At 44.3% G+C, this 25737-nt stretch overlaps 1 protein-coding gene across 1 annotated transcript in view; it reads right to left on the bottom strand.

Moving 5' to 3' along the window:
- Positions 1-25737, bottom strand: part of LOC149438015 (uncharacterized) — a gene marked incomplete at its 3' end in the record, with an annotated part of 40944 nt that extends 15207 nt beyond the window's left edge. Inside the window, exons 1-3 of the mRNA XM_089660347.1 lie at positions 25631-25737; positions 13041-13343; positions 3872-3922 (exon numbers count right to left, since the gene is read on the bottom strand). Coding sequence (XP_089516473.1) covers positions 3872-3922; positions 13041-13343; positions 25631-25673 — 397 coding nt within the window. The remainder of the gene's footprint in view (positions 1-3871; positions 3923-13040; positions 13344-25630) is intronic.

Genomic DNA, 25737 nt, shown 5'->3' with positions numbered 1-25737 from the left:
TGTGTTTTGTTTTTTTTTTGGTTTTCTCCTAAGAGCAAGGACTTTGTTGCGTCTTCCTGTTTCTTGAGATTGTTCTTCAGTAAATAGAGAATATACAGTCTATGGGGTTATGAAGATTTATCCCACCTTGGTCAATCCCTGACCAGTTCATGCCAGTGATTTGGGCTCGGAAGAGAATAAACATTTGGGGAAAACGTCTACATTGGTGTATTTCTACACTTTGCTTAGAGAGGAGGTCGTGTTGCAGGGTTCTTTGCTTCCCAGACCTGCTATCTGGGGAGGAGGGGGGTCCTTACCTCCCAGACCTATTGTCTGGAAAGGATGTAAATCAGGGAGGTCCACTTCAAGCGTCTTAGACCCCATCTCTAAGGGGGGAAGATAAAGCTAAGAATGAATTCTGCTTAATATATTTCTGGTCTCAACTTAAAGGTCCACTTCTTCCAACTGCTGGTCTCAAATCAAAGGTCCACTACTACCAATTGCTGGTCTCGGCTCAAAGGTCCACTGCTACAAATTGATGGTCTCAGCTCAAAAGTGCACATCTGCCAATTTCTGGTCTTAGCTAAAATGTCCTTTTCTATTACTTGCTGGTCTCAGCTCAAAGATTCCCTTCTCCTCACTGCTTGCCTCAGCTCAAAGATACAACCACTAATTTCTGATCTTAATTCAAAGGTCCACTTCTATCAATTACTGACCACAGCTCAAAGGTCCACTTCTACTAGATGTTGGTCTCAGCTCAAAGGTCCACTTCTATCAATTACTGACCACAGCTCAAAGGTCCACTTCTACTAGATGTTGGTCTCAGCTCAAAGGTCCACTTCTATCAATTACTGACCACAGCTCAAAGGTCCACTTCTACTAGATGTTGGTCTCAGCTCAAAGGTCCACTTCTATCAATTACTGACCACAGCTCAAAGGTCCACTTCTACTAGATGTTGGTCTCAGCTCAAAGGTCCACTTCTATCAATTACTGACCTCAGCTCAAAGGTCCACTTCTACTAGATGCTGGTCTCAGCTCAAAGGTCCACTTCTACTAAATGCTGGGGTCGGCTCAAAAGGTCCACTTCTACTAAATGCTGATCTCAGCTCAAAAGGTCCACTTCTACTAAATGCTGGTGTCAGCTCAAAAGGTCCACTTCTACTAAATGCTGGTGTCAGCTCAAAAGGTCCACTTCTACTAAATGCTGGTGTCAGCTCAAAAGGTCCACTTCTACTAAATGCTGGTCTCAGCTCAAAAGGTCCACTTCTACTAAATGCTGGTCTCAGTTCAAAAGGTCCACTTCTACTAAATGCTGGTCTCAGTTCAAAAGGCCCACTTCTACTAAATGCTGGTCTCAGCTCAAAGATTCTCTTCTACTCATTGCCTGCCTCAGCTCAAAGGTCCACAACTACTAATTTCTGATCTTAATTCAAAGGTCCACTTCTATCAATTACTGACCACAGCTCAAAGGTCCACTTCTACTAGATGTTGGTCTCAGCTCAAAGGTCCACTTCTATCAATTACTGACCTCAGCTCAAAGGTCCACTTCTACTAGATGTTGGTCTCAGCTCAAAGGTCCACTTCTATCAATTACTGACCTCAGCTCAAAGGTCCACTTCTACTAGATGCTGGTCTCAGCTCAAAAGGTCCACTTCTACTAAATGCTGGTGTCGGCTCAAAAGGTCCACTTCTACTAAATGCTGGTGTCAGCTCAAAAGGTCCACTTCTACTAAATGCTGGTGTCAGCTCAAAAGGTCCACTTCTACTAAATGCTGGTCTCAGCTCAAAAAGGCCCACTTCTACTAAATGCTGGTCTCATTCAAAAGGTCCACTTCTACTAAATGCTGGTCTCAGCTCCTAAAGGTCCACTTCTACTAAATGCTGGTCTCAGCTCAAAGATTCTCTTCTACTCATTGCCTGCCTCAGCTCAAAGGTCCACATCTACTAATTTCTGATCTTAATTCAAAGGTCCACTTCTATCAATTACTGACCTCAGCTCAAAGGTCCACTCCTACTAGATGCTGGTCTCAGCTCGAAAGGTCCACTTCTACTAAATGCTGGTCTCAGCTCAAAAGGTCCACTTCTATTAAATGCTGGTCTCAGGTCAAAAGGTCCACTTCTACTAAATGCTGGTCTCAGCTCAAAAGGTCCACTTCTACTAAATGCTGGTCTCATCTCAAAAGGTCAACTTCTACTAAATGCTGGTCTCAGCTCAAAAGGTCCACTTCTATTATATGCTGGTCTCAGCTCAAAAGGTCCACTTCTACTAAATGCTGGTCTCAGCTCAAAAGGTCCACTTCTACTAAATGCTGGTCTCAGCTCAAAAGGTCCACTTCTACTAAATGCTGGTCTCAGCTCATATGTTCTTTTCTACTTATTGCTGGTCTCATCTCACAGATCCACTACTACCAATTGCTGGTCTCAGCTCAAAGACCTATGACAACCAATTGCCAGTCACAGCTGAAATTTCCACTTCTACTAAATGCTGGTCTCAGCTCAGATGTTCACTACTACCAATTGCTGGTCTCAGCTCAAATGTCAACTTCTACTAAATGCTGATCTCAGATCAAAGGTTCCCTTCTAATAATTGCTGATCTCAGCTCAAAAGGTCCACTACTACCAATTTCTGGTCTCGTCTCAAAGGTCTTCTACTGCCAATTGCTCATTTGAGCTCAAAGGTCCACTTCTACTAAATGCTGGTCTCAGCTCAAAAGGTCCACAACTACCAACTGCTGACCTGAGCTCAAAGGTCCACAACTACCAATTTCTGATCTTAACTCAAAGGTCCACTTCTACCAATTACTGGTCTCAGCTCAAAGATTCCCTTCTACTAATTGCTGGTCTCAGCTCAAAGATCCACTACTACCAACTGCTGGTCTCAGTTCAAAGGTCCACTACTACCAATTGCTGGTCTCAGCTCAAAGGTCCACTACTACCAAGTGCTGGTCTCAGCTCAAAGGTCAACTACTACTAAATGCTGACCTCAGTTTAAAGGTCCTCTTCTATTAATTGCTGGTCTCAGATCAAGTGTCAACTACAGAAGATACTTGAAGGTAGCTGTCCATCTGGTCTACCAAATATCTGCATTAGCCAATGGAAGAGGTTAAAGATACTACAAGACACTATTGAATGGTAGCAATTAGTTGCTGCTCTTTTTGGTTATTCTGTCTCCCCAACCCAAATGAGCCAATAAAATAACAACAAAAAAAGATTAACGGTGGCAATCTGTCTGTCAGTCCGTATTGTTGGGTCATTGAGTGTTTGGGTGCAGCTACAGAACAAAGCAGTGGCATAGCATGGGTTTCCAGTGCCCAAGACACCCTCTTGGGTAGGGATGAGCTCAGGATTGTTCAGACACAAGTCCAGACCTGCCCAAGCTAACCCGTCTGACAGCTCCCAAAGTGGCAGTGGAGACAAAATCCCCTGCCCTTCAGCGTCACATATATAAAGGGCGTGTTTCTGTGTGGGGAATGCCTCTGTGACCTATCATTGGCTTTCAGCTATGAAAGCTTCTCAGCGCTCCCTAAGAATATTTCACCATGGGCAGCTGCCCCTGTGGCCCTGCCCTTCTATTCCACTGGGACAAATCACCAGTTGAAATGCTAGCAGCTCCCTTGAGGGTCCTCGCTATACACTAAAGCCACATGTCTTGTGGCTCTCCCATCTTGTGGATTAGATAGGACTGGAACGTTGGTCACCTCCTCTCTCCACTTTGCCTTTCCTCTTGTTAGCAAGCTCCCAGTATTAGAATGCAGCCCTGTGCTCACAGTGTGGATCTCCCATCCCCCGACGTGAGCTCTGTTGTGTTGTAGATCACAGGGAGCAGATACAAAGGCAGGTTCTGGTACTACTACTAGCTGTTCTAAAATACACATTATAAAATGTACGTACCTTCAAAAATATCTGTTACTTTGTTTTTCCATTCTTGTGTTCCGGTTTTATCTATCAGATAACACAGAGAGCCAGTGTTAGAATAACGCCCCCTGCAATGTAGTCCTGCCTGATTGGATCACCGCTCTGCCCCTCCCCCTGCCTGAATTCTGCAGTTTTTTTTTTTGCACGTGTTAAAATGATCTACATTTTAGGCCTGAAGATTACTTAAACCCCCCCCAAAACATTTTACTTTTTCTGGAAGCAGAGACCCTGGAGAATAAAATAACAGAATAATTGTTAACCCAATCAATATTTTCATTAAAAAAAATACACACATTTGATTTTAGCGCACACAAATACTTATTGTTTTTTTGTAAAATATAAAAGATGAGGTTGCATTAGGTAAGTACACCGATCATGCATAACTTTATGACCACGGACAGGTAAAGTGAACAACATTGACTATCCTGTTACAATGGCATCTGAATATCTGGGGTATATAAGGCAGCAAGTGAACATGTTGTCCCTGAAGTTGATGTGTTGAAAGCAGAAGAAAAAAAAATGTCCATCGCAGTAGCCGCAGACCAGTCAGGGTAACCAGGCTGACCCATGTCCACAGCTAAAAGTGCCTACAATGAGCACGTTGTTCTAAACATCAGAACTGGACCAGGGAGCAACTTCACCACCAAATTCTCCAGATCTCAATCCAATGGAACATCTGTGGGATGTGCTGGAAAAACAAGTCTGATCCATGGAGGCTCCACCACCCAACTTACAGAACTTAAAGGATTATGAGCATCAGAACTGGAGCACGGAGCAATGGAACTAGGTGGCCTGGTCTGATGAATTCAGGAATAGTTTAGGAGACACAAGGAGTTTTAAGTATTGATTTGGCCTGCAAAGTCTCCAGATCTTAATCAAATTGAGCAACTGCGGGATGTGCTGGAAAAACAAGTCCAATCCATGGGAGCCCCACCACTCAACTTACAGGATTTAAAGGTTCTGACCTGGGCCAAAGAGCAATGGAAGAAGGTGGTATGGTCGGATGAATTCAGGAATAGTTTAAGAGACACAACAAGGAGTTTTAAGTGTTGATTTGGCCTCCAGATTCTCCAGATCTCAATCAAATTGAGCAACTGCGGGATGTGCTGGAAAAACAAGTCCAATCCATGGAAGCCCCACCTCTTAACTTACAGGATTTAAAGGTTCTGACTTGGGCCAAAGAGCAATGGAAGAAGGTGGCCTGGTCTGACGAATTCAGGAATAGTTTAAGAGACACAAGGAGTTTTAAGTGTTGATTTGGCCTCCAGATTCTCCAGACCTCAATCAAATTGAGCATCTGCGGGATGTGCTTGAAAAACAAGTCCAGTCCATGGAGGCCCCACCACTCAACTTACAGGTTTTAAAGGTTCTGACCTGGGCCAAAGAGCAATGGCAGAAGGTGGTCTGGTCTGATTAATTCAGGAATGGTTTAGGAGACACAACTAGTTTGAGCTGTTGACTTGGCCTCCAAATTTTCAAGATCTCAATCCAATCGAGTGTCTGTGGGATGTGCTGGAAAAGCAAGTCCAATCCATGGTCACAACTTACAGGATGTTAAGAATCATGAGCATCAGAACTGGGGCATGGAACAATGGAAGAAGGTGGCCTGGTCTTGTGAATCACATTTTCTTTTCCATTATGTTGATGGCCGGGTGGGTGGGTGTCACTTACCTGGGGAAGAGATGGCACCAGGATGTGGTATGGGAAGAAGACAAGCCAGCAGAGTCAGTGTGATGCTTTGGGAAATGTTCTGCTGGGAAATGTTGGCTCCTGCTATTCATGTGGATGTTACTTTGACACGTACCACCTACCTAAACATTGTTGGAGACCAAGTACACCCTTCATGAAAACTGCCTGATGGCAGTGGCCTCTTTCAGCTGGATAATGCACCCTGTCACTGCAATAATGGATTGAAGAACACGACGAGTGTGAGGTATTGACTTGGCTTCAAAATTCTCCAGATCTCAGTCTAATCGAGCATCTGTGGGATGTGCTGGAAAAACAAGTCTGATCCATGGAGGTCCCACCTACCAACTTACAGGACTGAAAGGTTCTGCGTCTGACGGCTTGGTGCCAGATATCACAGCATACCTTCAGAGGTCTAGTGGAGTCCATGCCTCGACGGGCCAGGGCTGTTTTGGTGGCAAAAGGTGGATCTACTCAATATTAGGTGGGCGGTCATAAAGTTATGGCTAATCATTGTAAAAACCATATACACTCACCGGCCTCTTTATTAGGTCCTCCTGATCAATTGCTTGGTAACACAAATTGCTAATCAGCCAATCACATGCCAGCAACTCAATGCATTTAGGCATCTAGACGTGCTGAAGACAACTTGCTGAATTTCAAACCGAGCATCAGAATGGGGAAGAAAGGGGATTTAAGAGACTTTGAACTTGGCATTGTTGTTGCTGCCAGACGGGCTGGTCTGAATATTTCAGAAACTGCTGATCTACTGGGATTTTCCTGCACAACCATCTCTAGGGTTTACAGAGAATGGTCCAAAAAAGAGAAAATATCCAGTGGGAGGCAGTTGTGTGGAGGAAAATGTCTTGTTGATGAGAATGGGCAGACTGGTTGCTGCGACATTCAGATGGTAGATGAAAAAGTATTTCTTATGGCTTCAAGCTATGGATGGAAGGAAGGATCACCCCACCGGCAAGTAAGAAGAGGGGAGCAAGAGTCCAATGGATTCCAGTGTCAGCCAATACAAGTGCAGGGATGGACACTGCTCAACTGACACTAGGGGGTTTATTTACTAAGGCTGGAGAGTCCAAAATCAGACTCCCTTCTGCATAGAAACCAATCAGCTTCCAGGTTTCATTGCCAAAGCTTCATTGAACAAGCTGAGGTTAGAAGCTGATTGGTTTCTATGCAGAAGGGAGTCTGATTTTGGACTCTCCAGCTTTAGTAAATAAACCCCAAGGAGTCCAGTATTGAGGCATGGCCTCAGCTGCCATTCTAGCCACGCCCCTCTGATTTATTTCACCCCGCCCACCGGGGCTTGGTCTCAGGGGCCATGAAAAAGGAATCAGGTGTGTGTATGTGATAATGAGGTGATTTGAAAACTGAAGGAAGACAAGAGAAACTTAATAGTAATGCTGAAATACAAGAGAAAAAAAAGAATAATAGAATCAAAGGAAAAAAAAAAGAAATAGGGAAAAAAAAATCAGTCTCTAAAATTAAACTTTTTTATTAAAAAAAGAGTAAAAATAAAAAAAGACAACTATATGTAATGTGTATGTGTGAAAAATAAAAACTGTTATAACAAAAACATTTTTTTTGAGCTCTTTAGTCCTCATCAGGGACATCATGCAGGACAATGGATAGAAGGGGGGGGGGGAGAAGGAAGAGAGTGGGAAGGGGGAAAAATTTAGATGGTAGGGTCAGAATTTGGGGTAAACAACATGAAAACATGGATCCATCCTGCCTTGTATCCATGGTTCAGGCTGGTGGTGGTGTCATGGTGTGGTGGATCCATCCTGCCTTGTATGAATGGTTCAGGCTGGTGGTGGTGGTGGTGTCAAGGGGTGATGGATCCATCCTGCCTTTTATCAACGGTTCAGGCTGGTGGTGGTGTCATGGTGTGGGGGATCTATCGTGCCTTGTATAAATGGTTCAGGCTGGTGGTGGTGGTGGTGTCATGGTGTGGGGGATCCATCCTGCCTTGTATCAATGGTTCAGGCTGGTGGTTGTGTCATGGTGTGGTGGATCCATGCTGCCTTGTATCAACGGTTCAGGCTGGTGGTGGGGGTGTCATGGTGTGATGGATCCATCCTGCCTTGTATCAACGGTTCAGGCTGGTGGTGGTGGTGTCATGGTGTGATGGATCCATCCTGCCTTGTATCAATGGTTCAGGCTGGTGGTTGTGTCATGGTGTGGTGGATCCATCCTGCCTTGTATCAACGGTTCAGGCTGGTGGTGGGGGTGTCATGGTGTGATGGATCCATCCTGCCTTGTATCAACGGTTCAGGCTGGTGGTGGTGTCATGGTGTGATGGATCCATCCTGCCTTGTATCAACGGTTCAGGCTGGTGGTGGTGTCATGGTGTGGTGGATCCATCCTGCCTTGTATCAATGGTTCAGGCTGGTGATGTCACGGTGTGGTGGATCCATCCTACTTTGTAACAATGGTTCAGGCTGGTGGTGGTGTTGTTATGGTGTGAGGGATCCATTCCGCCTTGTATCAACAGCTCAGGCTGGTGGTGTCATGTGGGGGAGATTTTCTTGGCACTAGCAAGGTGGACCTAATAAAGTGGCCGATGAGTGTTTGTCAAAATTAAGTGTGCCTTCAAAGTGACAGTACCCAAAACTGTCCATAGAGGACGCTTTAATAAATTTTACAGGTTATGGATTTGGAGTTTAATGTCAATGAGGGCTCCAGAGTTATGGATGTCACTCTGACATGTGCGGCAATACCCAATAAGTGGGCTGTGACACCCAATATTCCTCCACAGGCTGTAGTCTCATACAGACCGCCCTAGGTAACGCCCACATGTGACACTGGGCCTCCATGATTGCAAGAACTGAATTCCAATGAATGAAAGGGGTGGGGCCAGGGACAGTCAGGCTGGGGAGGAGAAGGCTAGATGATGCCGGACATCCTCCAGCCAGGAAATGAGGCGGAGCTCTATCTGACTTGCTGCAGCTTCTAATGCACATTGTGAGAAGCTCACAGTCTGCAGTGAATTCAGAGTGAGCCATTTCAGTACAGGAGAGGAGCCGCTACATCTGTTCAAGAATGAAGGGGAGAAGCCGCTATACCTGTGCAGGACTGAAAGGGAGGGGACGGGACATCTGTGCAAGACTGAAGGGGAGGAGCCGCTACACTTGTGCAGGACTGAAGGCAAGGAGCCGGTACAACTGTGCAGGACTGAAGGGAGGAGCTGGTACACCTGTGCAAGACTGAAGGGGAGGAGCCAGTACACCTGTGCAAGAGTGAAGGGGAGGAGCCGGTACACCTCTGCAGGACTGAAGGGGAGGAGCCGGTACACCTCTGCTGGACTGAAGGGGAGGAGCCGGTACACCTGTGCAAGACTGAAGGGGAGGAGCCGGTACACCTGAGCAAGACTAAACGGGAGGAGCCGGTACACCTGTGCAAGACTGAAGGGGAGGAGCCGGTACACCTGAGCAAGACTAAACGGGAGGAGCTGTAACACCTGTGCAAGACTGAAGGGGAGGGGCCGGTACACCTGTGCAAGACTACACGGGAGGAGTCGGTACAACTGTGCAGGAATGAAAGGAGGAGCCGGTACACCTGTGCAAAATTGAAGGGAGGAGCTGGTACACCTGTGCAGGACTGAAGGGGAGGAGCCAGTACACCTGTACAAGACTAAAGGGGAGGAGCCGGTACACCTGTGCAAAATTGAAAAAATGTGTAAATGCATTCCAAACTTGTAGATTTGTATTTATAAAGGCATACAGTATATTTGAGATCTATTTTAAAAAATATTTTTAATATATTTTGTAATTAAAATGTATTTCAACATGAAGTATGTATGTCTATATATATATATATATATATGTGTGTATATACTGTACATGTATATTTATATATACTGAATACGCCCAACATTGTAACATTTCAAATACATGTCAATATATTTGGGAAGAATATTTTTAAAATATATTTCATATATACAGTCATGGCCGAAATTGTTGGCACCCTTGATATTTTTCCTGAAAATCAAGTATTTCACACAAAAAAGGTATTGCATTAACACATGTTTTGCTATACACATGTTTATTCCCTTTGTATGTATTGGAACAAATATAAAACAGAGGCAGAAAAGCAAATATGACATAATGTCACACAAAACCCCAAAAATGGGCTGGACAAAAGTATTGGCACCCTTAACTTAATATTTGGTTGCACACCCTTTGGAAAACATAACTGAAATCAGTCGCTTCCTATAACCATCAATAAGCTTCTGACACCTCTCACCCGGAATTTTGGACCACTCTTCCTTTGCAAACAGCTCCAGGTCTCTCTTATTGGAAGGACACCTTTTCCCAACAGCAATTTTAAGATCTCTCCACAGGTGTTCAATGGGATTTAGATCTGGGCTCATTGCTGGCCACTTCAGAACTCTCCAGCGCTTCTTTGCCATCCATTTCTGAGTGCTTTTTGACGTATGTTTGGGGTCATTGTCCTGCTGGAAGACCCAGGATCTTGGACGCAAACCCAGCTTTCTGACACTGGGCCCTACAGTGCGACCCAAAATCCTTTGGTAATCCTCAGATTTCATGATGCCTTGCACACAGTCAAGGCACCCAGTGCCAGAGGCAGCAAAACAACCCCAAAACATCATTGAACCTCCACCATATTTTACCGTAGGTACTGTGTTTTGTTCTTTGTAGGCCTCATTCCGTTTTCGGTAAACAGTAGAATGATGTGCTTTACCGAAAAGCTCTATCTTGGTCTCATCTGTCCACAAGACGTTTTCCCAGAAGGCTTTTGGCTTACTCAAGTACATTTTGGCAAACTGTAGTCTTGCTTTTTTATGTCTCTGTGTCAGCAGTGGGGTCCTCCTGGGTCTCCTGCCATAGCGTTTCATTTCATTTAAATGTCGACGGATAGTTCGCGCTGACACTGATGCTCCCTGAGCCTGCAGGACAGCTTGAATGTCTTTGGAACATGTTTGGGGCTGCTTATCCACCATCCGGACTATTCTGCGTTGCAATCTTTCATCAATTTTCCTCATCCGTCCACGACCAGGGAGATTAGCTACAGTGCCATGGGTTGCAAACTTCTTGATAATGTTGCGCACTGTGGACAAAGGCAAATCTAGTTCTCTGGAGATGGACTTGTAACCTTGAGATTGTTGATATTTTGCCACAATTTTGGTTCTCAGGTCCTCAGACAGTTCTCGTCTCCTCTTTCTGTTGTCCATGCTTAGTGTGGCACAGACAGACACACAATGCAAAGGTTAAGTGAACGTCTCTCCTTTTTATCTGCTTTCAGGTGTGATTTCTATATTGCCCACACCTGTTACTTGCCCCAGGTGAGTTTACAGGAGCATCACATGCTTGTAACATTCTTATTTATCCGCAGTTGTGAAAGGGTGCCAATACTTTTGTCCAGCCCATTTTTGGAGGTTTGTGTGACATTATGTCGAATTTGCTTTCTTTCCTCCCTTTTTTTGTTTTGTCCCAATACACACAAAGGGAATAAACATGTGTATAGCAAAACATGTGTTAATGCAATACGTTTCGTGAGAAATACATGATTTCCTGGAGAAATATCAAGGGTGCCAACAATTTCGGCCATGACTGTATATTTCTTCCATGTGGGTGGGATCGGCAGCAAGGTGAAGACGAATTGTAGAAATTGTATTCAGATGCAGAGTGAAAATAGTTCCAGAATACAAGCTACACTTACGTGTTTCAGTCTACGTTACTCATCGTTTGATGGAAACACGTAAGTGTAGCTTGTATTCTGGAACTATTTTCACTCCGCATCTGAATACAATTTTTTACAATTCGTCGTCACCTTGTGGCCGATCCTCTATGATTTGATTTACTGCTTCGGCGGATGGAAACCGAAGGAGTCGCACGGTGAGATCGGGAGTCCTTTAGGGAAAGCATGCTATGAGGGTTGCAGCACCTATTCTTTGCATGTGTGATGTGGCCTCTAGACATCAAGGCCCACCTGTTGAAAGGCTGCATGTGTGCCCTCAGTGTACCCTCAGCATGCCCCCAGCGTACCCTCAGCATATCCTCAGCGTGCCCTCAGCGTACCCTCAGCATGCCCTCACCGTACCCTCAGCATGCCCCCAGCGTACCCTCAGCACGCCCTCAACGTATCCTCAGAATGCCGTCAGCATGCCCTCAGCGTACCCTCAGCATGCCCCCAGCATACCCTTAGTGTACCCTCAGCGTGCCCTCAGCGTACCCTCAGCATATCCTCAGCGTACCCTCAGTGTACCATCAGCGTGCCCTCAGTGTACCCTCAGTGTACCCTCAGCGTACCATCAGCGTGCCCTTAGCGTACCCTCAGTGTGCCCTCAGCGTGCCCTCAGCGTACCCTCAGCGTACCATCAGCGTGCCCTCAGCGTGCTCCCAATGTACCATCAGTGTGCCCTCAGCGTGACCCCAACGTACCCTCAGCGTGCCCTCATCGTACTCTCAGCATGCCCCCAGCGTACCCTCAGCATACCCTCAGCGTACCCTCAGCATGTCCTCACCGTACTCTCAGCATGCCCCCAGTGTACCCTCAGCATGCCCTCAACGTATGCTCAGAATGCCGTCAGCATGCCCTCAGCGTACCCTCAGCATGCCCCCAGCATACCCTCAGTGTACCCTCAGCGTGCCCTCAGCGTACCCTCAGCATATCCTCAGCATACCCTCAGTGTACCATCAGCGTGCCCTTAGCGTACCCTCAGTGTGCCCTCAGCATGCCCTCAGCGTGCTCCCAATGTACCATCAGTGTGCCCTCAGTGTGACCTCAACGTACCCTCAGCGTGCCCTCAGCGTACCCTCAGCTTGCCCTCACCGTACCCTCAACATGCCCCCAGCGTACCCTCAGCGTAACCCTCATCATGCCCTCAGCGTACCCTTAGCATGCCCTCAGCATACCCTCAGCGTGCACCCAGCGCACCCTCAGCAGGCCCTCAGCGCACCCTCAACGTACCCTCAGAGTGCCCTGAGCATACCCTCAGCGCACTCTCAGCGTGCCCTCAGCATACCCTCAGCATGTCCCCACTGTACCCTCAGCGTACCCTCAGCATACCCTCAGCATGCCCCCAGCATACCCTCAGCGTACCATCAGCATGCCCTTAGCATGCCCTCAGCGTGCCCTCAGCATGCCCTCAGCATGCTCCAAATGTACCATCAGTGTGCCCTCAGCTTGACCCCAACGTACCCTCAGCGTGCCCTCAGCATACCTTCAGCGTGCCCTCAGCGTACCATCAGCGTGCCCTTAGTGTGCCCTCAGCGTACCCTCAGCGTGCCCCCAGCACACCCTCAGCAGGCCCTCAGCGTGCCCCCAGCGTACGCTCAGCGTACCCTCAGCGTGCCCTCAGCGTACCCTCAGCGTACCCCCAGCGTACCCCCAGTATTTTATTATCACATGGATGATGAGAGAGGGGGGTAATCAGAGAAAGTGCAATAGAAGCAGAATTACCATCAGCTTTAAAGAAACGTACCTGGAAGAGCGAAAAGGAGGGCGGATAAGAAGTAGGGATTTTCTACATAACAAGAGGAGAGGTCACATTCCTGGTCCCATGGTGCTGTCTTTGTCATGCAGGTGATGACGTAGAAGTCCCTAAAATTCTTCACAATATTCAGATTTGGGACTATTGGGCAGGAAACTTGTAATCCCGTCCCCAACAGTAAACGAATATCCTTCTTATAATCCTCCGGAGGGATCCAATGATAGTCGTCCTCCCAGCCTGACGTAAAGAATTTGTTTTTACTTATGGAGCAAAACATGAATCCATCGGATAGTCCTGGAAAGGGAGATTTGGGTCACATATCATCAAAGCTAGACATAATGAAAGGCCAGGACAAGGGGGGGGGGGGGGGGGCAGGAGGGGCGGCTGCCCTGAGCGCAATCGTTTCCTGTAGGGATGGGGAAGCCTTCCTTCTGTTACTGGGTAGACAGGAGAAGTGACAGCGGCCATGGTTTTGACTAGCAAGTGACTGCTGGGCGTAGGATCCCCTAAACTTGCACATCATGAATGGGGGGAGGGCAGTTTGGCATCTTTGCCCTGAGCGAGGATAAACTTGTACCCAACAATATCCCATTTACCAATGTTAGGCATGTGATACGCATTAGTACCCGCCCCCAAGGATCTGACAATCTAAGGGCACTATCTCATCTATATACTTGCAGACATATACTGGGGCCAATTAAGACAGAAGCCAATTATAATAAAGTACTGTACATGTCATCCAATCCCATATACTGTATACACGTCATCCAATCCCATATACTGTATACACGTCATCCAATCCCATATACTGTATACACGTCATCCAATCCCATATACTGTATACACGTCATCCAATCCCATATACTGTATACATGTCATCTAATCCCATATACTGTATACACGTCATCCAATCCCATATACTGTATACATGTCATCCAATCCCATATACTGTATACATGTCATCTAATCCCATATACTGTATACACGTCATCCAATCCCATATACTGTATACATGTCATCCAATCCCATATACTGTATACATGTCATCCAATCCCATATACTGTATACACGTCATCCAATCCCCATATACTGTATACATGTCATCCAATCCCATATACTGTATACACGTCATCCAATCCCATATACTGTATACACGTCATCCAATCCCCATATACTGTATACATGTCATCCAATCCCATATACTGTATACATGTCATCCAATCCCATATACTGTATACACGTCATCCAATCCCATATACTGTATACATGTCATCCAATCCCATATACTGTATACACGTCATCCAATCCCATATACTGTATACATGTCATCCAATCCCATATACTGTATACACGTCATCCAATCCCATATACTGTATACACGTCATCCAATCCCATATGCTGTATACACGTCATCCAATCCCATATACTGTATACACGTCATCCAATCCCATATACTGTATACACGTCATCCAATCCCATATACTGTATACATGTCATCTAATCCCATATACTGTATACATGTCATCCAATCCCATATACTGTATACATGTCATCCAATCCCATATACTGTATACACGTCATCCAATCCCATATACTGTATACATGTCATCCAATCCCATATACTGTATACACGTCATCCAATCCCATATACTGTATATATGTCATCCAATCCCATATACTGTATACACGTCATCCAATCCCATATACTGTATACACGTCATCCAATCCCATATACTGTATATATGTCATCCAATCCCATATACTGTATACATGTCATCCAATCCCATATACTGTATACACGTCATCCAATCCCATATACTGTATATATGTCATCCAATCCCATATACTGTATACATGTCATCCAATCCCATATACTGTATACATGTCATCCAATCCCATATACTGTATACACGTCATCTAATCCCATATACTGTATACACGTCATCCAATCCCATATACTGTATACACGTCATCCAATCCCATATACTGTATATATGTCATCCAATCCCATATACTGTATACATGTCATCCAATCCCATATACTGTATACACGTCATCCAATCCCATATACTGTATACACGTCATCCAATCCCATATACTGTATATATGTCATCCAATCCCATATACTGTATACATGTCATCCAATCCCATATACTGTATACACGTCATCCAATCCCATATACTGTATATATGTCATCCAATCCCATATACTGTATACACGTCATCCAATCCCATATACTGTATACACGTCATCCAATCCCATATACTGTATATATGTCATCCAATCCCATATACTGTATACACGTCATCCAATCCCATATACTGTATATATGTCATCCAATCCCATATACTGTATACATGTCATCCAATCCCATATACTGTATACATGTCATCCAATCCCATATACTGTATACACGTCATCCAATCCCATATACTGTATACACGTCATCCAATCCCATATACTGTATATATGTCATCCAATCCCATATACTGTATACACGTCATCCAATCCCATATACTGTATACATGTCATCCAATCCCATATACTGTATATATGTCATCCAATCCCATATACTGTATACACGTCATCCAATCCCATATTCTGTATATATGTCATCCAATCCCATATACTGTATACACGTCATCCAATCCCATATTCTGTATACATGTCATCCAATCCCATATACTGTATACACGTCATCCAATCCCATATACTGTATACACGTCATCCAATCCCATATACTGTATACATGTCATCCAATCCCATATACTGTATACATGTCATCCAATCCCATATACTGTATACATGTCATCCAATCCCATATACTGTATACACGTCATCCAATCCCATATACTGTATACACGTCATCCAATCCCATATACTGTATACATGTCATCCAATCCCATATACTGTATATATGTCATCCAATCTCATATACTGTATACACGTCATCCAATCCCATATACTGTATATATGTCATCCAATCTCATATACTGTATACACGTCATCCAATCCCATATACTGTATATATGTCATCCAATCCCATATACTGTATATATGTCATCCAATCCCATATACTGTATATATGTCATCCAATCCCATATACTGTATACACGTCATCCAATCCCATATACTGTATACACGTCATCCAATCCCATATTCTGTATATATGTCATCCAATCCCATATACTGTATACATGTCATCCAATCCCATATACTGTATATATGTCATCCAATCCCATATACTGTATACACGTCATCCAATCCCATATACTGTATACACGTCATCCAATCCCATATTCTGTATATATGTCATCCAATCCCATATACTGTATACATGTCATCCAATCCCATATACTGTATACATGTCATCCAATCCCATATACTGTATACATGTCATCCAATCTCATATACTGTATACATGTCATCCAATCCCATATACTGTATATATGTCATCCAATCCCATATACTGTATACATGTCATCCAATCCCATATACTGTATACATGTCATCTAATCCCATATACTGTATACATGTCATCCAATCTCATATACTGTATACATGTCATCCAATCCCATATACTGTATATATGTCATCCAATCCCATATACTGTATACATGTCATCCAATCCCATATACTGTATACATGTCATCCAATCCCATATACTGTATACACGTCATCCAATCCCCATATACTGTATACATGTCATCCAATCCCATATACTGTATACATGTCATCCAATCCCATATACTGTATACATGTCATCCAATCCCATATACTGTATATATGTCATCCAATCCCATATACTGTATACACGTCATCCAATCCCCATATACTGTATACACGTCATCCAATCCCATATACTGTATACATGTCATCCAATCCCATATACTGTATACATGTCATCCAATCCCATATACTGTATATATGTCATCCAATCCCATATACTGTATACACGTCATCCAATCCCCATATACTGTATACACGTCATCCAATCCCATATACTGTATACATGTCATCCAATCCCATATACTGTATACACGTCATCCAATCCCATATACTGTATATATGTCATCCAATCCCATATACTGTATACACGTCATCCAATCCCATATACTGTATACACGTCATCCAATCCCATATACTGTATATATGTCATCCAATCCCATATACTGTATACACGTCATCCAATCCCATATACTGTATATATGTCATCCAATCCCATATACTGTATACATGTCATCTAATCCCATATACTGTATACACGTCATCCAATCCCATATACTGTATACACGTCATCCAATCCCATATACTGTATATATGTCATCCAATCCCATATACTGTATATATCTCGTCCAATCCCATGTGCTGTATCAGGGTATGAAGTCGCCAGAAGACCCTGATGAAGTCACGTGATAACGTGATGAAACGCGTGGGACGTGGTAACGCACTTCCAGCCGTGCTGACACAACTTCCGGCATGGACGCCATCTTGGAACTCCAATAAGGATCCATGTAAAGTACACCCATAGCATGTGGTTATGTACAACGGCATATGTTTGAACTGTAAAATGTGAGTGGGACTTGTAATATTTTAGTAAAATAAAACTTTAATACACTATGGGAGCATCTTCCTTTCCCTCATTGGCCGTGTGAGGAGTGACCATTTCCGGGACAACTTTGAGGAGGCTGCTTGCGGTACCTTTGCACACCAGTGAGAGGGATTGACACTACTTTGGACCTTACATCTGCAGGAGGGGGGGTCCAGATTCCTGATCGGTGTGGTATATTCCTAAAAGGGGTTTTGACCCTGTAGGGTCGCTTCATGGAGGTGAGAGGCCATTTCACATAGTGTGGGACTCCCGTCATCTAGCTCTGTATACACATATACAAAAAGGACTACAGAACACCTCCACCATTTAGGTGGTTTTGGACTTAAACATTTATTTTGTTTTTTTTAATTTTTTTTAGTTATATTTATATATTGATTTATGAGTTATTTTTGAGGTTTTCGAGCCACTTATTGTGTCACGGTTTCACGTGTACGTTATTTCATATCCCAGCATTTGGGGACACTTATCACTTCTTTACCTATAATTTGTTCTCACTTTATTGATTTTGTCACAAGTTCACGTGCTTATCCCCGAAATTGGGGTCACACATCCATTAATCTTTTTTTTATAGGCGGTGTAGCCTATATTCCCCCTTTTTTTTCACTATATAAAGTTTATTTGGTGTCACTCAATCACTATATTCCATTTTATCCCCAATTGGGATCACTATTATATTCAATTTTTTTCTTCAGTTATAAAGGTTGGTCCCTGTTGATTTGTATTAACTTTTTGGTATATTTGTGGCTTTTCACTTATTATTCACACATGGGACGATGATTGTCCTTTTTTGCTAGTTTTCTGGACTTACCAGGTTGGCACTTATATAATAGTGGACATTTTCACATCACTTGTCCATTGGTGATAATCAGCACAACAGTGGGGGGATTTCATCATTTACTGATTTATATTTTATTTACGTTTTTCCTTCTTTTCGAACCTATCAGTTTAGACGCATACTTTTTATCATTTTTCCCTTGTGTGTGCATTTAGCACAGAAGTAGGGAGGTCATTTCCATCATCACCTTTGGGTTTATTAAGAATATTGTCTTATGATTTAATTTTTTTCTGATTTTAGTCACATATAAGCACACTTAGATATTGGTTTTATATATATGAACAATTATTATATGCTATTATTCTTTTTTCTGGTATGCTGTATACATAAGCGCAGCACCACATTAATTTTATTGCACTATTGTCCATTTTGGTATGCGGTAGGGTGTTAGCAGCTTCATTCAGAGTTACATCTGAATGCAGCAGGATCTGTCAGGGAGCGAGGAGCCAGGCACACAAGGGGGTGCAATTAAAGGTAGGTTTATTTATACCGAAACAAGGCAAGAGTCTATGAAAGTCAAGAACCAGCGGGAATCGTAGCCAAAGCCGGGGTGAGAAGCCAGGAAGGATGGTCGCCAGAGCCGGGGTCAGAAGCCAGGAAGAATGGTCGCCAGAGCCGGGGTCAGAAGCCAGGAAGAATGGTCGCCAGAGCCGGGGTGAGAAGCCAGGAAGAATGGTCGCCAGAGCCGGGGTGAGAAGCCAGGAAGAATGGTCGCCAGAGCCGGGATCAGGAGCCAGGGAGAATAGTCGCCAGAGCCGGGATCAGGAGCCAGGAAGAATGGTCGCCAGAGCCGGGGTCAGAAGCCAGGAGGAGTCTTTGCCAAAGCCGAGTCAGTATCCAGGAGAGCACTGAGTAACTGAACAGGAGCTTGCTGCTGTGCAACAGACAGGACACGAATGCAATGGACAGCTGCAAACAGCAGACTTAAATGTGATAAGCCGCCACCTCCTGGGAGGAGCCACAGAGGGCTGAAAGCATAAAGGATCCCACAATGCTTTGCAGACACCTAAGATGGATGCCAGCACATGGAGCAGCACAAGCCCTGAGGAAAGGTAGGACCTTGACAGGATCATACAGTATACAAAAAAAGAAAGATAGCGGGAGAAAAATAAAGGAAGTGACGGAGAAGTTATATAGACTATAAAGAGACAGGATACAGAGGTACATTCAAAGATCGTACTTAAAAGAGAAGAGCTAAAAGATCTATTGGAACAGGAATCAAGGAAGATTTTTAATAGGGTTTCAAAGGAAACATATCAGTGGGGGAATAAACCAGGAAAATTCCTGATGAAAAGACTTAAGGAAAAGAAACCAAAGAACTTTATTGAGAAAATTAAAGATGAAAAAGGAGAACTGTTGTACTCCACCATTGACATCGCTAAAACGTTCCAAAAATATTATATCAGGCTGTATGATGTGAATTCTGAGAACCAGTAAGTTAAAGAGGAAGAAAAGAGGGGGAAATGGCAGAAATATTTAAAAGTGGCACACCTGCCAAAAATATCAGAACAATTTGTATCTTTAGAACAAGCGATCTCCCAGGAAGAAATTAATATGGCCCTGAAGAATACAGCAGGAGGGAAGAGCCCAGGACCCGATGGATATACGGTGGGGTATTATAAGAAACGTATAAGAATTATTGGTCCCTAAACTTTGTACATATATGAATGCCTTTGGGGATGGAATGGGAATAAGAATCGCTGCAAGCATATATAACAATTATTCTAAAAGAAGTCAAGGATAGCTCACAATGCGCTAGCTATGGACCTATATCATTATTAAATACAGACACAAATCTGTTAGCTACTAGGCTAAAAGAGCTGATGCTGGAATAAATACATTTAGACCAAGTGCGTTTTGTCTCAGGTAGGGAAGGGAGGGATAATGGTCTAAGAATGCTGCCCCTTCTACAAAAGGCAAAGAGAGAAAAGTTACTGACAATTTTACTGTTGAGTGATGCCGAATAAGCTTTTGACATGGTAGACTGGGGGTTCATGATAAATACCCTATAGGTTTTAGGAATAGGGATTAAGATGTTAAGGTGGATAAAGGAGCTCTATAATAATCCGTAAGCAGCGGTTAAGGTAAATGGGTCCCTTTCAGGGTTTTTTTAAGATGTATAATGGCACCAGACAGGGATGTCCATTATTATTATTATTAAGGATTTATATAGCGCCAACAGTTTGCGCAGCGCTTTACAATATACGGGAGACAATACAATTACAATACTTTCAGTACAGAAGGAATGTGAGGGCCCGGCTCGTAGAGCTTACAATCTAAAGGAAGGGGGAGGTGATACAAAAGGTGATAGCTGCGGGGGATGATCTGGTGGACGTGATTCAAGTACAGTTCTTAGGTGGAGGTGCGGTAGGCTTCCCTGAAGAAGTGAGTTTTCAAAGATTGCCAAAAGGCAGACAGGGTGGGGGCTGACCGGACATGCTGTGGTAGGGAGTTTCAGAGGATGGGAAAGGCTCTGGAGAAATCCTGGAGGCGAGCGTGGGAGGAGGTGATGAGGGAGCTAGAGAGGAGGATAGCATGGGAGGAGCAGAGTGGGCGATTTGGGCGGTATCTGTGGATGAGTCTAGTAAACATCCCAGGGATGTTAAAATTTGAAACACAAAATCATAAATTATAGTTTAATAAATAATCATAAAAAATAATAATATAATAATAAATGTAATTCAATAATATAATCAAACCAAAAACACTGAAATGTGAAATAGAGCGCCAAGTTCGCACATCGCTGAGCTCAGTCGCAGAATCGTTTTCAGTGTCTGATGACGTGTTTCCCCCACCAATCATTATCACTCAATTCTGCAAGTGGTTCTGATTTACTATCGCTGTTCTCTAGCCGGTCTAAAACCGCGTCTGACCTAAAGGGACGCTTTTTGGACGCCATGGACGTTTCTCAGTTTTCAGGCAGAAAGAACAGTAAAAATGTAGGCAGGGCGCCGGACAAAGCACTCGGGACAAAATGTATGTGAAATGGTTTGATACAGGAATGTTATACGATGTGATTTTAGTGTATTTAGTGAATGTCACAATATGTCATTTTCAAATTTCCCGCCGTTCCATACCCCGTACGTCCCGACGCTCGCAAGGGGGCGAAACCAGATGACAGATCCCGGCATCCGTCGGAGGACATTGCTGGGGACACTGCAGGAGGGACATCGCAGGAACGCAGGACAAGGTAAGAGAAGAACAGATCCCGGAGCAACGCCGCATGGTAAACCCGAGTGTAGCTCGGGGTTACCGCTTGTGGTACTGAAACTTTACCCCGAGCTACACTCGGGAATACCGCCAGGGAGGTTACACTAACACATGGGGTGATGAACATGAACACAGTTGAAATGAATTATAAATGTTTAACGAGATGGTATCTGACACCGAATGTTGCACATAGACAACGAGCAGAAGTCTCACCGCTATGTTGGAGGAGATGTGGAGCTAAGGGAACAATGGCGCATATAGGGTGGGATTGTCCAAAAATACAGGGGTCTTGGCAAGATATAATCAAATTTATACAAGAGATATTGGGGACCACTCTACAGAAGGATCCGTGGGTTTGTTTATTTTATAGGTCAAAGATATCAGTGAAGCAGTATAAAAATTGTGTATTATGCCACCTAATTAGCGCGGCTAAGGGACTTATTCCCAAATTCCGGCAGGTCCAACAATGAGGGACTGGATAGAAAGGGTTGAATATATAAATAGGATGGAGGAGTTATATAATATAGATGAAGATAAAATGGAATAATTTAGAAAGGACTGGGGTAGATGGTACGCCTTCAAGACATCTGAAAAATAAATGGAAGTAGTGGGAGTCCCAAGTGATCTGAGGTAGGAGAATTGAATAGAACATTTTCTGCCGTAGCAGAAATAAGAAAAGGGAAAAGAAAGGCTGGAGGGAAAGAAAGAATGGCAAGAAGAGGAAGTGTAGGAAGAGATGATCAAGGAGAAGGGATATAGACATGGACTGGAATGATGGAAAGAGATGGGAAGAGTCATATGGACTGGGGCTATTTAAGAGTTTAGATAGGAGATAGGTGCATTTACCCAGAGAAAAGCAGCAGGAGTCAATGCGTTTTCCTAGTTAAGAGTGGAGATTTTCCCAGAGAAAAGCCCAATGACCCGAACAACCTCAGACCCATCTCCCTGCTCCCATTCACATCCAAACTCCTCGAGCGCCTAGTCTACACCCGCCTAAGCTCTCACCTCAGCGACAACAACCTCCTCGACCCCCTACAGGCCGGCTTCCGTCCCCTACACTCCACCGAAACTGCCTTACTCAAACTCTCCAACGACCTGCTAACCGCCAAAGCTAATGGCCACTATTCAGTGCTCCTACTCCTCAACCTCTCTGCGGTCTTCGACACAGTCGACCACCCCCTCCTCCTCAAAAAACTACACTCCCTCGGCATCAGAGATTCTGCTCTCTCCTGGCTCTCATCCTACCTATCCCAACGTTCTTTCAGCGTTACCTATAATGTTACCACCTCCCCCTCACTCCCCCTCTCTGTTGGGGTCCCACAAGGCTCTGTCCTCGGGCCCCTTCGCTTCTCCATCTACACCTCCTCCCTTGGCCAACTCATACACTCTCACGGCTTCAACTACCACCTATATGCCGACGACACACAAATCTATCTCTCAACCCCCCACCTCACCCCCTCAGTCTCCGCCCGAATCACACACCTACTGAGTGACAAAGACTGGATGTCGCTCCACTTCCTTAAACTGAACCTCTCCAAAATCAAGTTTCTTGTCTTCCCCCCAGCCCGGACCCCACCCCCCATTGACTTCTCCATCACGTCCAACAACGCCACCATCAAACCCGCCCCGCAGGCCAGAGTACTTGGTGTCATTCTGGACTCCAACCTATCCTTCCAGCCCCAAGTCCAATCTTTAACAAACTCGTGCAGATTTCACCTCAGCAACATGCAGACTCCACCTCCGCAACATCGCCAAAATCCGCACATTCCTAACCCCAGAAACCACTAAACAGCTCATCCACTCCCTCATCATATCACGACTCGACTACTGCAACTCCCTCCTCACTGGCCTGCCTCGCCGCTGGCTATCCCCGCTTCAGTCCACCCTGAATACGGCTGCCAGACTCATTCACCTTTCCAACCGCTCCATCTCCGCCACCCCCCTCTGTCAATCCCTCGACTGGCTTACGATTGCCCAACGGATCAAATTCAAAATCCTAACACTGATGTACAAAGCCGTCCACCATACTGCCCCGAACTACATCACTGACCTAATATCCAAGTACCACCCGACTTGCACACTCCGCTCCTCACAAGACCTCCTTCTCTCTAGTTCCCTGGTCTCCTCCTCCCATGCCCGCCTCCAGGACTTCTCCAGGGTGTCACCCATCCTCTGGAACTCCCTGCCCCAACCCATCAGACTATCACCTACTCTCCTCTCCTTTAGGCGTACCCTGAAAACCCACCTCTTCAGGGAAGCCTAACCCACCCCCTGCTAACTTGCCAACCTCCTCCACTCTTCCTACCACTCCATCCCCCACAGCTATCTCCTCCTGTGCCACCATCCCCTCCCTCCTAGATTGTAAGCTCGAAAGAGCAGGGCCCTCAATCCCCTCATGTTTTGCATTGTATTGTTATTGTGAGATGATATCCCCCCTTATGTATTATACATGGAGATCATATCCCCCCTTATGTATTATACATGGAGATCATATCCCCCCTTATGTATTATACATGGAGATCATATCCCCCCTTATGTATTATACATGGAGATCATATCCCCCCCTTATGTATTATACATGGAGATCATATCCCCCCCTTATGTATTATACATGGAGATCATATCCCCCCTTATGTATTATACATGGAGATCATATCCCCCCTTATGTATTATACATGGAGAACATATCCCCCTTATGTATTATACATGGAGATCATATCCCCCCTTATGTATTATACATGGAGATCATATCCCCACTTATGTATTATACATGGAGATCATATCCCCCTTATGTATTATACATGGAGATCATATCCCCCCTTATGTATTATACATGGAGATCATATCCCCCCTTATGTATTATACATGGAGATCATATCCCCCCTTATGTATATACATGGAGATCATACCCCCCTTATGTATTATACATGGAGATCATATCCCCCCCTTATGTATTATACATGGAGATCATATCCCCCCTTATGTATTATACATGGAGATCATATCCCCCCCTTATGTATTATACATGGAGATCATATCCCCCCTTATGTATTATACATGGAGATCATATCCCCCCTTATGTATTATACATGGAGATCATATCCCCCTTATGTATTATACATGGAGATCATATCCCCCCCTTATGTATTATACATGGAGATCATATCCCCCCCTTATGTATTATACATGGAGATCATATCCCCCCCTTATGTATTATACATGGAGATCATATCCCCCTTTATGTATTATACATGGAGATCATATCCCCCTTATGTATTATACATGGAGATCATATCCCCCCCTTATGTATTATAAATGGAGATCATATCCCCCTCATGTATTATACATGGAGATCATATCCCCCCCTTATGTATTATACATGGAGATCATATCCCCCCTTATGTATTATACATGGAGATCATATCCCCCCTTATGTATTATACATGGAGATCATATCCCCCCTTATGTATTATACATGGAGATCATATCCCTCCTTATGTATTATACATGGAGATCATATCCCCCCTTATGTATTATACATGGAGATCATATCCCCCCTTATGTATTATACATGGAGATCATATCCCCCTTATGCATTATAGATAAAGATCATACCCCCCCCCTTATGTATTATACATGGAGTTCATATCCCCCTGTAAGGACGTTATTCCCGGCACAGCTTGGTGTCATCTGCAAAGACTGAAATGGGACTTATAATCCCAGACCCTATATTGTTTATAAATATATTAAAAATTAAGGGTCCCAACACTGAACCCTGGGGTACCCCACTGACAACCCTAGACCATTCAATGAAGCTGGAATGACAGTCATGAATGCTGCAGATTTAGAAACAAGTCAGCAATGTAAGCTCCCATAATTCTGTGCCAACAGGTTCCTTTTAACTTATAGTGTTGGAGACTTACCCATTGCACACACAACGAGGACCCAGAAATAGCAGTTCATCATATTTGTCCTCAGGGAGGTCCGTCTGGCAGTGAATGGATGGAGGAGCACAGCACAGTCTACACCG

Source organism: Staurois parvus, unplaced genomic scaffold (genome assembly GCF_062004578.1).
Source record: "Staurois parvus isolate SC_StPar_1 unplaced genomic scaffold, SC_StPar_1.0 ptg001227l, whole genome shotgun sequence".
NCBI lineage: Eukaryota > Metazoa > Chordata > Amphibia > Anura > Ranidae > Staurois > Staurois parvus.
This window is presented reverse-complemented; position numbering and strand designations above follow the sequence as displayed.